At 45.4% G+C, this 14832-nt stretch overlaps 1 protein-coding gene across 2 annotated transcripts in view; it reads right to left on the reverse strand.

Moving 5' to 3' along the window:
* The window catches only part of LOC142575402 (guanine nucleotide-binding protein subunit beta-2-like), a 45525-nt gene that overhangs the window by 9154 nt on the left and 21539 nt on the right, over positions 1-14832 (reverse strand). The window contains exons 4-6 of one of the 2 annotated variants that reach the window (XM_075684758.1): positions 9973-10036; positions 7319-7542; positions 256-385 (exon numbers count right to left, since the gene is read on the reverse strand). In XM_075684758.1, coding sequence (XP_075540873.1) covers positions 256-385; positions 7319-7542; positions 9973-10036 — 418 coding nt within the window. Of the gene's footprint in view, positions 1-179; positions 386-7318; positions 7543-9972; positions 10037-14832 lie in introns of both variants that reach the window. The other variant, XM_075684759.1, reaches the window with a different exon arrangement.

A 14832-nucleotide genomic window follows, 5' to 3' on the forward strand; every position in this document is an offset into this window, starting at 1 on the left:
ATGTTACTGACGTTGACGGAGCTTTAATGAGAGCAGTGGAGCATTTTACCGTAGTGAAGCCAATGAACCGATTACCTTATTACAGGATGATAAAGTGGGCTCGTTGTAACGAACCGATTCGATCAGCATCAATTAACAATAGGGGGACGTGGAAGAGAAGTGACTAAAACGACTTTTACCTGCAGGTAGCTGAATTACTTTCCTGTGCAGTTCATAACCGCTGAGCAATAATTTCGAAGTCGCCGTATGCGTTACCCGTGCAGTGTTGTCCACGGATCCGGTAACGAAGGTCGTTTTGTCGGGGTTCAACGACAGACTTATGACGTCTCCTTCGTGGGCCTCGAATGTCACGACTTTCTGGCCTCTTTCCAAGTCCCACAGGACACTGCGTGTGCAAAAGAAGTGCTGAGGCAACGTACTACCGCACAAAGTAAAAACAAGTGTTGAGAAAACAGAGACCATTCCGAGTTGAAGCGGTGGCTAACAACCAGTACATGGGACTACTGACTGAAAGGATTTTCATGTACCCGTTGGAACGCCACTGCCGCCGCAGCAGGGCATCGCGAGAACGCGACCTCGCACTCGGCAAAGGGATGACTTATCCGATGAAACACGTCAAAGGTGCTAGTGTACTTTATTAAAAGCGCTTATGCAACGTAGCCGCTTGCATGCCCCGCACTTGTTAAAATTTCCCAGGTCACTGTTCGTGTGACAAGAGTTGCAGCTAAACTACTACTTCGGAACTACAAATTACTACAGTCACTGAAGTGTAAAGGCTACAACTGTCGACCCATTTATACACCTGCACCTAACATCTGCATGCAGGTCACTGACGGTGCGATCGGTTCAGCTCCACTTTCTGAAACGACGAGGTTCTATCTCGGCTAATGTGTCTTTATTTATTGATGCTTTATAACGGTGCCAATATACTTTCTGCATTGATATCTACGGTTACATTCACCATCATAATCATCAGCGTATATTATGTTCACTGCAGGAATAAGGCCTCTCCCTGCGATCTCCAATTACCCCTGTCCTGCGCCAACCGATTCCAGCTAGCGGCTGCGAATTTCTTAATTTCATCGCCCCACCTACTCATCTGCCGACCTCGACTGCGCTTCCCTTCTCTTGGCACCCATTCTGTAACCCTAATGGTCCACCTAATCTAACCTACGCAATACATGACCTGTGCAGCTGCAACATTTTTCTTTTTAATGATAAGGGCAAGCTTCCAGTCAGGATCTGACAATGTCTTCCGAATGCGCTCCAACTCATTTTTATTCTTCTGTATATTTCCTTCTCATGATCAGGGTCACCTGTGAGTAATCGACCTAGGTAAACGTGCTCCGTCACCGATTCTAAAGGCTGACTGGCGATCCTGAAATCTTGCTCCCTTGCCAGGATATGGATCATTATCTTTGTCTCCTGACATTAATCATCAACCCTACTCTTATGCTCTCTCTGTTAAGGTCTTCAATCATTTGTTGTAGCTCGTCCCCAGTGTTGCTGAGCAGGACAATGTCATTTGCGAATCGAAGGTTGCTGAGCTTTCGTTATTGATCCTTACTCCTAAGCCTTCCCAGTTTAATAGCTTGAATACTTCTTGCAAGCACGCAGTGAATAGCATTGGAGAGATTGTGTCTCCTTGTCTGACCCCTTTCTTTATAAGTATATCCCTACTTGTAGAGAATTAAGGTATAGCTGTGGAATCTCTGTAGATACTTTCCAAGATATTTACGGAAGCGTCCTGTACTTCTTGATTACGTAATGCCTCTATGACTGCTGGTATCTCTACTGAATGAAATGCCTTTTCGTAATCTATGAAAGCCATATAGAGAGACTGATTGTACTCTGAGGATTTCTCGATTACCTGATTGATGACATCACTTGTGATAAATTGTAGAGCATCCCCTCCTGAAACCCGCGTGTTCCCTTGGTTGACTAAAGTGCAGTGTTGCCCTTATTCTTGTGGAGACTGTCTTGGTGAATATCTTATATAATACTGGAAGTAAGCTAATGAGCCTACGATTTTTCAATTCTTTAACGTCTCCCTTTTTGTGGATTAGTATAACGTTGGCTTTCTTCCAGTGCTCTGGGACCCTTGAAGTCGATAGACAGCTCGTATAAAGGGCCACTTGTTTTCCAAGCATTATGTCTCCTCCATCTTTGATTAATCGACTAGCAGTCCATCTTCTCCCTTTCATGTCTTGCAAGGTTCTTCTAACTTCATCGCTAGTTATAGAAGGAACCTATGTAACCTGCTCATTACTACTTCGCATGGAGGTATTGTGGCTGCTTTGGATATTGTACAAGCCAGTATAGAATTATTCCGCTGCTTTTACTATATCTTCGAGATCGCTGATGATAGTATCCGGCTTATATTTCAGCGCATACATCTTGGTTTTTCCGATGCCAAGTTTCCTTCTCCCTGATTTCAGGCTGCGTCCACTTTTTACTGTTTCTTCACTCTTTGTCACGTTTAATTTCGAATATCCCTTATTTTCTCCTTGTTAAGTAGTTTTTACAGTTCCGCGAATTCTATCTGATCGCTTGAGTTAGACACTTTTATTTTTTGTCGTTTCTTTATTAGGCCCTTAGTTACTTGGGAGAGCTTGCCTACTGGTTGCCTTGGTACCATGCTACCACTTCAATTGCTGCCTCTGAAGCCAGCCTAATTACGGTTTCATTCGTTACCTCTATGTCATCTTCATGTCTCTGTTCTAAGGATGCATATTTGTTTGCAAGTACCAGCCTGAATTTGTCTGCTTTTACTCTTACTGCATCTAGATTGACCTGTTTCTTCTTGGCCAATTTTACTCTTTCTCTCTTCAAATCGAGGTGAATACTAGCCCTCACTAACCTATGATCACTGCACTTTACCCTACCTATCACTTCTACATCTTGCACTATGCTGGGATCAGCAGAAAGTATGAAGTCAATTTCATTTCTTCTTTCACGATTATGGCTTTTCCAAGTCCACTTTTTGTTCCAACGCTTCCTGAAGAAGATGTTCATTATTCGCAGCTTATGGGTTTCTGCGAATTCTACAAACATCTCTCCTCTAGCATTCCTAGAATCGATGCCGTAGTTGCCATTGCTAGTTCACCAGCCTGCTTTTTCATCACTTTTGCATTGAAGCCGCCCATGACTACAGTATACTCAGTTTGCACTCTCCGCATCGCTAATTCAACATCTTCATAAATCTGTTCTATTTCTTCATCATTGTGACTCGATTTTGGAACGTAGGTTTATGCTACCTTTATTCTATACCTCTTAAGTTTGATTACGACTACGGCTACTCTCTGATTAATGCTGTAGAAATAGTCCATGTTGTCCGCTGTGTACTTATGGATTAGCAATCCTACTACGAACTGCTTCTTATCTGGTAGTCCTCTATAGCAAAGGACGTAGCCATTTGTCAGCACTGTATAACCGTCACCAGTTCTAACTTCATTAAGGCCAATAATATCCTAAACAATGCCTGATAGTTCCTTAAAGAGTCCTGCTAGGCTAGCTTCACTCGACAGGGTTCGGTTGTCAAATGTTGCAAAGGTCAGTCTCCATTGGCAGCCTGTCCGGGTCCAGAGATTCTTAGCACCCCTCTGCTGCGTTACAAGTCTGACCGCCGCCTTGGTCAGGTGCTCCGCAGCTCGTGGGGACTGAGGGCCGTTGGTTAATCGAATGAGTCATTTGTGAGGGAGTGGCCGAATAGGTGAAGCAAGCAAGGTGCACCGGTGGCGTAGAGGTAGAACACCCGCCTCGCGTGCAAGAGGTCCGTGGTTTTCCAGCGGATTAAAAAAAAGAAAAAAAAATATCCGCGTGTTGATGAAATTGCATAAACAGGCCTGGAGTGTGGCCTGATCCCGGTGACCAGAACCGGCAACGCACTCCCTCACCAGAGCAGGATTGGCCACCCTGGTGCAGTACTTGGCCACAACCTCCTATATGAACACAACGATCAAACCCCGGCCCTCAGTCCCCAGCAGCTGCGAAGCAACTGACCACGGCGGTGGTCAGACTTGCGACGCAGCAGAGGGTGCTAAGAATCCCTGGCTCCGGACAGGCCGCCATTGGAATATGAACCTGGCAACGTTTAACGCTAGAACATTATCTAGTGAGGCGAGTCTAGCAGTGCTATTGGAGGAATTAGAGGGCAGTAAATGGGATATAATAGGGCTCAGTGAAGTTAGGAGGCCAAAAGAAGCATATACAGTGCTGAAAAGCGGGCACGTCCTGTGCTACCGGGGCTTAGCGGAGAGACGAGAACTAGGAGTCGGATTCCTGATTAATAAGAATATAGCTGGTAACATACAGGAATCCTATAGCATTAACGAGAGGGGGGCATGTCTTGTTGTGAAACTTAATAAGACGTACAAATTGAAGGTAGTACAGGTCTACGCCCCTACATCCAGTCATGATGACCAGGAAGTCGAAAGCTTTTATGAAGACGTGGAATCGGCGATGGGTAAAGCAACAAAATACACTATACTGATGGGTGACTTCAATGCCAAGGTAGGCAAGAAGCCGGCTGGAGACAAGGCAGTGGGGGAATATGGCATAGGCACTAGGAATAGCAGGGGAGAGTTATTAGTAGAGTTTGCGGAACAGAATAATATGCGGATAATGAATACCTTCCGCAAGCGGGATAGCCGAAAGTGGACGAGGAGGAGCCCGAACGGCGAGACTAGAAATACACTTCATACTCTGCGCTAACCCTGGCGTCATACAAGATGTGGACGTGCTCAGCAAGGTGCGCTGCAGTGACCATAGGATGGTAAGAACTCGAATTAGCCTAGACCTGAGGAGGGAACGGAAGAAACTAGTACATAGAAAGCCGATCAATGAGTTAGCGGTAAGAGGGAAAATAGAGTAATTCCAGATCAAGCTACAGAACAGGTATTCGGCTTTAACTCAGGAAGAGGACCTTAGTGTTGAAGCAATGAACGACAATCTTGTGGGCATCATTAAGGAGTGTGCAATAGAAGTCGGTGGTAACTCCGTTAGACAGGATACCAGTAAGCTATCGCAGGAGACGAAAGATCTGATCAAGAAGCGCCAATGTATGAAAGCCTCTAACCCTACAGTTAGAATAGAACTGGCAGAACTTTCGAAGTTAATCAACAAGCGTAAGACAGCTGACATAAGGAAGTATAATATGGATAGAATTGAACATGCTCTCAGGAACGGAGGAAGCCTAAAAGCAGTGAAGAAGAAACTAGGAATTGGCAAGAATCAGATGTATGCGTTAAGAGACAAAACTGGCAATATCATTACTAATATGGATGAGATAGTTCAAGTGGCTGAGGAGTTCTATAGAGATTTGTACAGTACCAGTGGCACCCACGACGATAATGAAAGAGAGAATAGTCTAGAGGAATTCGAAATCCCACAGGTAACGCCGGAAGAAGTAAAGAAAGCCTTGGGAGCTATGCAAAGGGGGAAGGCAGCTGGGGAGGATCAGGTAACAGCAGATTTGTTGAAGGATGGTGGGCAGATTGTTCTAGAGAAACTGGCCACCCTGTATACGCAATGCCTCATGATTTCGAGCGTAGCGGAATCTTGGAAAAAACGCTAACATAATCCTAATCCGTAAGAAAGGGGACTGCAAAGACTTGAAAAATTATAGACCAATCAGCTTACTGTCCGTTGCCTACAAATTATTTACTAAGATAATTGCAAATAGAATCAGGAACACCTTAGACTTCCGTCAACCAAAGGACCAGGCAGTATTCCGTAAAGGCTACTCAACAATAGACCATATTCACACTATAAATCAGGTGATAGAAAAATGTGCGGAATATAGCCAACCTTTATATATAGCTTTCACTGATTACGAGAAAGCGTTTGATTCAGTCGAAACCTCAGCAGTCATGGAGGCATTGCGGAATCAGGGTGTAGACGAGCCGTATGTAAAAATACTGAAAGATATCTATAGCGGCTCCACAGCCACCGTAGTCCTCCATAAAGCAAGCAACAAAATCCCAATAAAGAAAGGCGTCAGGCAGGGAAATACGATCTCTCCAATGCTATTCACAGCGTGTTTGCAGGAGGTATTCAGAGACCTGGATTGGGAAGAATTGGGGATAAAAGTTAATGGAGAATACCTTAGCAACTTGCGATTCGCTGATGATATTGCCTTGCTTAGTAACTCAGGGGACCAACTGCAATGCATGCTCACTGACCTGGAGAGGCAAAGCCGAAGGGTGAGTCTAAAAGTTAATCTGCAGAAAACTAAAGTAATGCTTAACAGTCTCGGAAGAGAACAGCAGTTTACGATAGGTAGTGAGGCACTTGAAGTGGTAAGGGAATACATCTACTTAGGACAGGTAGTGATTGCGGATCTGGATCATGAGACTGAAATAATCAGATGAATAAGAATGGGCTGGGGTGCATTTGGCAGGCATTCTCAGATCATGAACAGGAGGTTGCCATTATCTCTCAAGAGAAAAGTTTATAACCCCTCCCCCCCCCCACCCCCCGCCAGCTGTGTCTTACCAGTACTCACGTACGGGGCAGAAACCTGGAGGCTTACGAAAAGGGTTGTACTTAAATTGAGGACGACGCAACAAGCTATGGAAAGAAGAATGATAGGTGTAACGTTAAGGGATAAGAAAAGAGCAGATTGGGTGAGGGAACAAACGCGAGTTAATGATATCTTAGTTGAAATCAAGAAAAAGAAATGGGCATGGGCATGGGCAGGACACGTAATCAGGAGGGAAGATAACCGATGGTCATTAAGAGTTACGGAATAGATTCCAAGGGAAGCGAAGCGTAGCAGAGGGCGGCAGAAAGTTAGGTGGGCGGATGAGATTAAGAAGTTTGCAGGGACAACATGGCCACAATTAGTACATGACCGGGGTAGTTGGAGAAGTATGGGAGAGGCCTTTGCCCTGCAGTGGGCGTAATCAGGCTGATTAATAATGATAATGATAATGATAATGGTGGCGGTGGCGGTGGTGGCGGCGGTGGCGGTGGCGGTGGTGGTGGTGGTGGTATACTGCACCAGGGAAACCAATTCCTGTTCTGGTGAGGGAGTGTCATGTTGAAGCTTAGTGGGTCTTCTTAATTTGGTTGTACGTGGATCAGTATGGCCCCACAAGCTCTCGGCGTTTTTGCCGGTGTCAGGCGCCACTCCCAGCTCGGAGATGTACATTCGCCATGTATACGTATAAATACTTCCAAACTTAGTGATGCAGGCTTCACCTTATAAAGTCTGTTTTTGTGGAGAAACCAGCTTTAAAGAAACCCAATTGGTACGTGCGGACACGTGTGTCCGAAACGGTGTGCTACCGCGTGCAAAATCAAGGCCCACACTCACACGCATGTATCCCCGGAGCCGGTGATGACCTGCGAGTCTCCGAGGAAGCGTACGCTGGACAAGTATCCGTCCATACCGGTCAGCTCGCGTCGCACCTTGGCGCTGGTGCCACGCAAGTCGTAGATGGTGCACATGTTGTCCATGCCTCCGACGGCCACGTAATTGCCTTGCTCGTCGTAAGCACACGCCATCACCCAGCTGGAGCGCAGCGGGATAACGCGCATCTGCGTCGCGAGAAACACAGCAGGCGCACCCAGGGTTAGCTTGGCCGCGACGTGAGGAGGTCACGGGGAGATAAGAAACGGGACTAGGACTCAATGTTCTATTGATCTCACTTTACAGTTGCTCTGTATGCACGTAAATAACGCGAGCACGAATATAACGCGACGGGAGACTTTCGGTGTTTGAGAAAAAGAAACAAATATGTTACGATTATAATGCCACAAAGAAGAAACAACGCATAAAAGCAGATGCCCACAGGGTTTTATTCATCGTTACTGCGAACTGCCGTCGCAACATAAAGGGAAAGCACGAGTGCTGACGTCTTTGTTTCTGTAGGCGAGAACGGTGTCATCATCCGTGAAATCCGATGTGGTTATTGGACGAACAGCTCGCGACACAATTGAACATGATATAGGCTTTTATGGATGGCACGGTGATGCACTACGCGACTTCAAAGACCGTTCGCTGGACGTGCTTGCACAACAGCGCCTAACTTCTTGCTCGAGGTTGCAATTAGTACGCCGCCGTAACCCCATTGATGCGGCACAAACAGCATCAGGAGAAGAAAGACAACTCAAAATGCACAATGGAAATTACCAAGTTGCCGCTCTGGCGCGAGGCGAAGTGGCAGCGGGCACGGCGAACAGGAAAAAAAAAAGAAGTAAAGAAAAAACAAGAAAGAAGAAAGAACTGCATTATACTCATGTCACGCACCTAAACATAATGAAGCGCGTACCGAGGCCAGAAATTTCTATTAAACGAAGACGAAAACGTGTGATATTCGTGAGAATAGGGTATAATTGATATGCCCATAGGCAGAGTCAACCAGTTGTATTCATGCATATAGGGTAAATTTAGTGATTGACGTACAATCGAATCATAAAGCAAATTGAAAAGGAAACTATGCTGTTGTTTAAAACTGGAATCCAGCCCATTGGCCACCCGAGTCAAGATCTGACGTCCTAACAGGTAACGAGGTCATGGGCATCAACATGCATTCAGAAAGCTTTGCAAAGCGCACAAAACTTAATCGGAAAACGAAGAACCAACCAGATACGTAGGAACGATTTGACTTCATTATCTTGAGGAACATTGGTGGGCACATTTAGAGATGGCGACATACATGATGAACATCTTGATAACGTATTTAGGTAAACATGTGTCATGCTTGTACCCAGCTGCCTACTCGATAAACGAAAACTTTTTAAGAGTGCGTCCATACGTTCAAATAGAAACGAGGCGATAGCCTTGCGCTGTTGAACGTTAATTTATAACTCATCTCCCACCCACACAGTTTGAGACGGAGGAGACGTCCTCATAAGCGTCAACCGAGTGTTAGCACGCCACTCCTAGCTTCCACGTGGTCTGCTCTTATCAGACGAAAGTTTTGCTGTATGCCTTTACTAAAGCGCCAAGAACTCTGAGACACCACCGACACACGCATATATATAAACATGCCGGCAGACGTCTGGCGTTTTGTCCTTGGTAGTTTAGGCATGCGAAAATGTGTACAGCAATCGATCGCTCACATCGAAACACAAAATTGAGAGTTCTGGTCTGTGTAACATTTCTTTATTAAGAGATAGGTGCCTGTTTCTGTTAACAACATGCACATACTGGCTCGCCTTTGTGCCCACTTTTGACTGTGTGACCTTCCCTTTCCTTCATATTTCTGTACTCCTCCTCTTTCCCCTGTGTACGGTAATCTTTCTATCTTCATGCCATTGTATACCTTTTTTTCCCACCAAGAAACTCTTTTGAGAAGGCGTCCCTACGCAAGGTCTAAACTGTCATAACAGTGCAAGGAATTCTTGGGAGGGAGCACTGTAGGGCAGGTCAGAAGCGAAAAGTGCGCGTGTTGGTGAAGCATGGCTAATTCAGAGCGCGAACTACTAGGACAAGGGCAAGAGAAGAGAAGACACACCACTCGCTGTGCCCGTGATAAAGTCAGCGCTGTGTTTTGTCTCTTCTCGTGCCTTTGGACTTAGACCTAGTAGTTCGCGCTCCGAATTAGACATAATGTAGGATAGGCGCTATTTTTCATTGCATGAGGACACGTTCTAGACACCTTGTATCTCTGCCCCTGCAAAGTGCACTGTAAATGCTTATCTGTGGCTATTATTTTCTGCTAATGTGAGGAGGAGGAGGAGGAAAAACACTTTATATTTTGCAAAGGAATTTGGGACCTCCCAGGCCCCCTGGGTCGCCGCACGACCCCACTGCACTCAAACGTTCATGTTTAACATGTCCATGACGCTGGCAGCACGGTTGGCGGCGATCATCTGCCTTGCCGGGTCCGTGGAGCGTAGTCTTGATGACCGGCACCGCGTGCCTCTATCGCTGTTTCAAAATTTTGCAATAATAATCCCGCGCTCTTAGTAGTCGTGAAATCCGGGATGAAAGGACGCAGGATTGAGCAATGCTTCACTTACTTTGTTTCCCGTAAAGACATCCCAGATGATCAGTTTGCCGTCCAGTGATCCCGACACCGCCTTCCTGAAATATTGAGCAAACGACGAAGTTCGGGCTTTAGAAACAAAGTTATTGTCACGGTTATTATGTCGCTTTCCCCCCCTCCCCCCCCCCTTTTTTTTTTAATTGGTATGTTTCAACGGCGCGTTCCTATTCGGCCACTCGGATGTTGCCCTTTCATCTTGTCGAAGTCGCTTCCGTTTTTCGCGCTGTCAACAGAAGTCGATATGATGCGGTGGGCTTACCACGCGTTCTTTTTGAAAGCATATATAATTGAGAAATTGAGGTCATTATCACAGTGGATATGCGGTACATGCGCCCCAGTTTAAGATATGTGTCAGCTATAGGCCTCATTTCTGTGAAGTTTCACGTGACCTTTTAATTACAGCATCTCACTGCTTTGCCCATTGTAATCTAATTCATTGCGGAAAGGAGTAATTACGAAACGGTGTCTTGCAACCGCAAAAAGAAGGGGGATGGGTAGTGTGGACCATAATTAAGCGATTAATATTCTTTTAGGAGTATTGGCTGGCTGGAATACAGCGTCAGGAAGACACACGACATGCAGTGGATGACACTCGCAAAAAGCGTGTGCCGTCCACTGTTTTGATCCCTTTAAGTGACAACGCCTCCCATTTCCTGCCGCTGTATTTCTCTTCTCAGTGTCGCAACTCAGTGTTGCAACAGTTATCCGCTCTCTCACCTTCCACTCGTAGTCCGCACGGCCGCAGAAACACAGGACGGGCTTTTGCAGGCAAATAAAACCTTACGTCAGCCGTGGCCTGTTTCTATGCAGAGATATGTTTCTGATGTGTGTCGTCCGCCTAAACATATCAGTTGTCCCTTACTTCATCAGCTTATCAATGTTTGAATCGTCCCTAAAGTTTTCAGATTAGCGAAGTCGCTGATTATTGGCGAAGGAAGTAACGCGTAGGCTTGTTTCGGAATGTACTCGTGGTTTACGAACACGACTTCATCTGTGACTTCATCACCTTTTCGGTAGTTAAATTTCCCTTCCTACCATCCGCACTCATAATATGCAAACGGGACTTACAGCGCGTACACAGACAAGGGGACAGAAAGAACGACGAAGTCAAGCGCTGACTTCCAACTGAGTATTTATTTTGAATAACAAGCATACATGACCAAGATACTGAGAAAAAAAAATAGAGCACCCGAGCTAAAGCTTCCTCTTAAGAGGAAGCTTTAGCTCGGGTGCTCTTATCTAAATACATGTAAAAGGAGAATTCGTCGTTTCTCGGCAACCGCTGAACCAAATTTGGCGAGGTTGGTTGCATTTAAAAGAAAAAAAACTTAAAATCTAGTGACTTTTGGTTTCGAATTTTTGATTTAGGTCGTCAATGAAAAAAAATGGCAGAAATTAAAAATTTTCAGAAAACGAAACTATCATATTTATAACGCTGTAACTCAGCAAGGAAAAATGATAGCACAATTCTGTGAATTGCATATGACAGTACATCTAAAGCGGACAAAATTGATGTGTTACACATGAATCTCACAAAATTCAGTAATATGGAAATACAACTTTTGCAGAACCCTTGTAGGCAACGTAACAAATTCATGTAAGATATAAATTGATATACCGAATTTGTCCACTTTGAATGATCTAGTGGATGCCGTTTACAGAACCCTGATATCTGTTCTTGACGTAGAGCTATGAAGTTGTAAACTTCGTGCTTCTATTTTTTTCTAACTTCCGAATTTTTGAAAACCTTTTTTAAACATTTCAGGCCCTAAATCAAAATTTAGCTTCCAATAGTTATTAGAATTTAACTTTCTCTCTCAAATGCAACAAATTTCATTAAAATCTGTCCAGGGGTTATCTCAGAAAAACGTTTTTGTGTTTTACATGTATTTGAATAGGCCGCGTCGGAGTTTAGCTCGGGCCCAACTATGCTATGAATGTCTGTTTTGTTAAGAAACAATATGATAATATTAAGCAAAATCAGGAACGCCATGGTCCGCAAATCGTTCGAGAATACATATTTTATCAGGGAGATTGAGGAGATAAGACATGTATTAGAGAAGCGTCTGTGGTTTTACACGACAAAGAAAACGACTTTCGTTTCATGCATGCGGTGGTGTAAATGATTGATGTCAAATTTGTTCCTCGGATTGTTGCTGTGTCGAAGTCTCTTGTGCGTGGTATTCATGCGTATAACGACAGAAAGCTGAGCTAGTTGGTAAGGATTCATTATTTGAGTACTAGAATTGAAGCTTAGAACGACAGAAAGCTGAGCTAGTTGGTAAGGATTCATTATTTGAGTACTAGAAATTAAGCTTAGAACGACAGAAAGCTGAGCTGGTTGGTAAGGATTCATTATAAGTAAGGCCTCACCTTTCTAATCTTCTAGTACTCAACTGTGACCGGTTCTACGTATGGTAAACGGGGCGGTGTATCAATAAGAGGCTAATGGAATATAAAAGGTCGTTAACAGGTGGATCAGCTTCTAATCTTTCCCTTCATTGCCAAGATTGTAACTGCACGCCAGAGTTAGATGAATGCGCGATATTGTACAGACACAAGAATGAAGGTACGTGTCTTATGGTAGAGGCTTGGCATATCTACAATGGTGGAAGTGCGCGCGTGAGTCAACCTTCGATTACTTTACATAAGGAAGAGATTAAGTGCCTTAATAGCTATCTCTCACGTAGACCGGCACATCTAACCGACTGACACGTGGTGATACCATTCCAGAGCTTGCGGAGATGAGTTTTGTGTCTTCTTTCTTTTTTCGCCTCAGTGCTCCTTTCAGGTGATAGTCGGCGTTCGTGTTGTCCGCTTCTCTTGTGTCCTGTCTGCCCACCTCACCTTTTTTGCATAATGTATTTATGCGCACGTGAAGTGAAGTAGTGCTGATAAAGCTGCAACAATTAAAATCAGCTGGCATAGTAGCGCTCGTGGCTGCCTGCATGCTTTGCATTATTTCGTTCGCACTACTCATGTTCAAGAACTTGCCCTCCTATATATATATATATATATATATATATATATATATATAACTAGAGCAAGAGAAAAACTATTTTTAAACGGCTCGCTTTAAACGAGCCGCCGCTTTACGAGTCCAGCTGGGTCGCCCAGTCATAGTGCCGAGTCCAGTTTCGTGTGGAACCTTTGGCGTGTGTGCCACCAGCAGTGACGAGAGTAGCTCATGCCATGGTGCAGTCGAGCTCACTCAGCTGTATACGGCGGGTATAGGAGGGGGGAGTATGTTCTAAACGAATTCGGATGTGTGCACGGATCGTGTTCTGCCACATACCTGACACACCGACTTATCCGGTCTGCTCTCAATGTCATATGTCGGGTAGCATCGTTGTCTAGCGTAAGTGCCTGTGATAGACGGATTAGTACTGCGCCCTTTCTTTAGTGTATTTATGGGAAGGGAATGATAATAGAGGAGACCTGTTCGTGGACTTTTTGATATGTAAGTGGCATTTATTCTCGCTCGTGTCAAGCGCCCGTTACCACCGTGGGCCATACCGCATCGCCGCCTGGTTCTTGTCGCTGCTGTTTCATGTACGTCGACTTCGCAGCGCACCTCGGGCGAGACGCGCGTGAGTCGGCATGCGCGCGCGGCGGAGCGTTACCGTGTCTCCCGCGTGCTTTCTCTGTGCGCCATTGAGCAAAGCGGGCTGCCCGCAGCGAGCTTGTCACACGCCATGCGGTGTGAGCTGCACTCTGTCGCGACTCGCATGACTGAAAGGTCGGGCAGTCGCGGAAAAGCAGTCGCAAACAAATTTGTTTTTCAATAACAAATTGGCGGTTTCGCCCGAAGGTTGAAGCACTGACTAACGCGGACGCGAGCAACGCGGGCGCGACTAAATTTCTGGCACATTTGAAAGCTTTAAACGCGCCGTGTAGGGCCTGTGTAGTGACAGCGCGCAGGCGCCACTACGCTGGCCGTAAGGAGCCGCGCCAGTAAAATGACGCCACTTTCAAGTTTGATCACTGATATTGTTCTCTACTTTTGATATTTAATAGCGCGCGAAGATTTAAGGTAAACGGCACACATTGTGAATGTTACGTTTCGCGGCATTTGTCTGCGGGCTGCCATTCGCAAAATTCTGAATACGGCATGGATAATTGCATATAGCATACATATGCCTATTTATACGCGGAACCTTACGGCGACGACGACGGCAAAAGTTCGTTGGGAGTATCCATGTAATTGCTATCGCAATAAAAGAAAACAACGCGCACACACGGCTTTCGCGCTTCTTAATAATAATAATATTTGGGGTTTTACGTGCCAAAACCACTTTCTGATTATGAGGCACGCCGTAGTGGAGGACTCCGGAAATTTTGACCACCTGGGGTTCTTTAACGTGCACCTAAATCTAAGCACACGGGTGTTTTCGCATTTCGCCCCCATCGAAATGCGGCCGCTGTGGCCGGGATTCGATCCCGCGACCTCGTGCTCAGCAGCCCAACACCATAGCCACTGAGCAACCACGGCGGGTTTTCGCGCTTCTTCATCGACAAGTTTGTGCAGTCGGGAATTAAGCAAAGAGTAAACGCACCCAGCTAAGGTGCATGGTTTATAGTTGACGCTCCTTACCGCGCAAGTTTGCGGAATGTACGAAAACCGAAAAAATCTCAAACACTGTTTATATGTTTGCAGTGGTATGACAGTCTATAGACTGCGTAAGGGAAGCATCACGCGCGGGCCTTTTATTACAAGTCACTTCAGGCGAGTGTTCCGCTATTCAAATTGGAAGCGACCGGTGAAAGGAGAATGGGGGTGGACATTTTTAGCTGTGGAAAATTTGTGCAAATGCTTAAAAATATGTTTGACTAG

The sequence above is a fragment of the Dermacentor variabilis genome, chromosome 3 (genome assembly GCF_050947875.1).
Source record: "Dermacentor variabilis isolate Ectoservices chromosome 3, ASM5094787v1, whole genome shotgun sequence".
Classification (NCBI taxonomy): Eukaryota; Metazoa; Arthropoda; class Arachnida; order Ixodida; family Ixodidae; genus Dermacentor; species Dermacentor variabilis.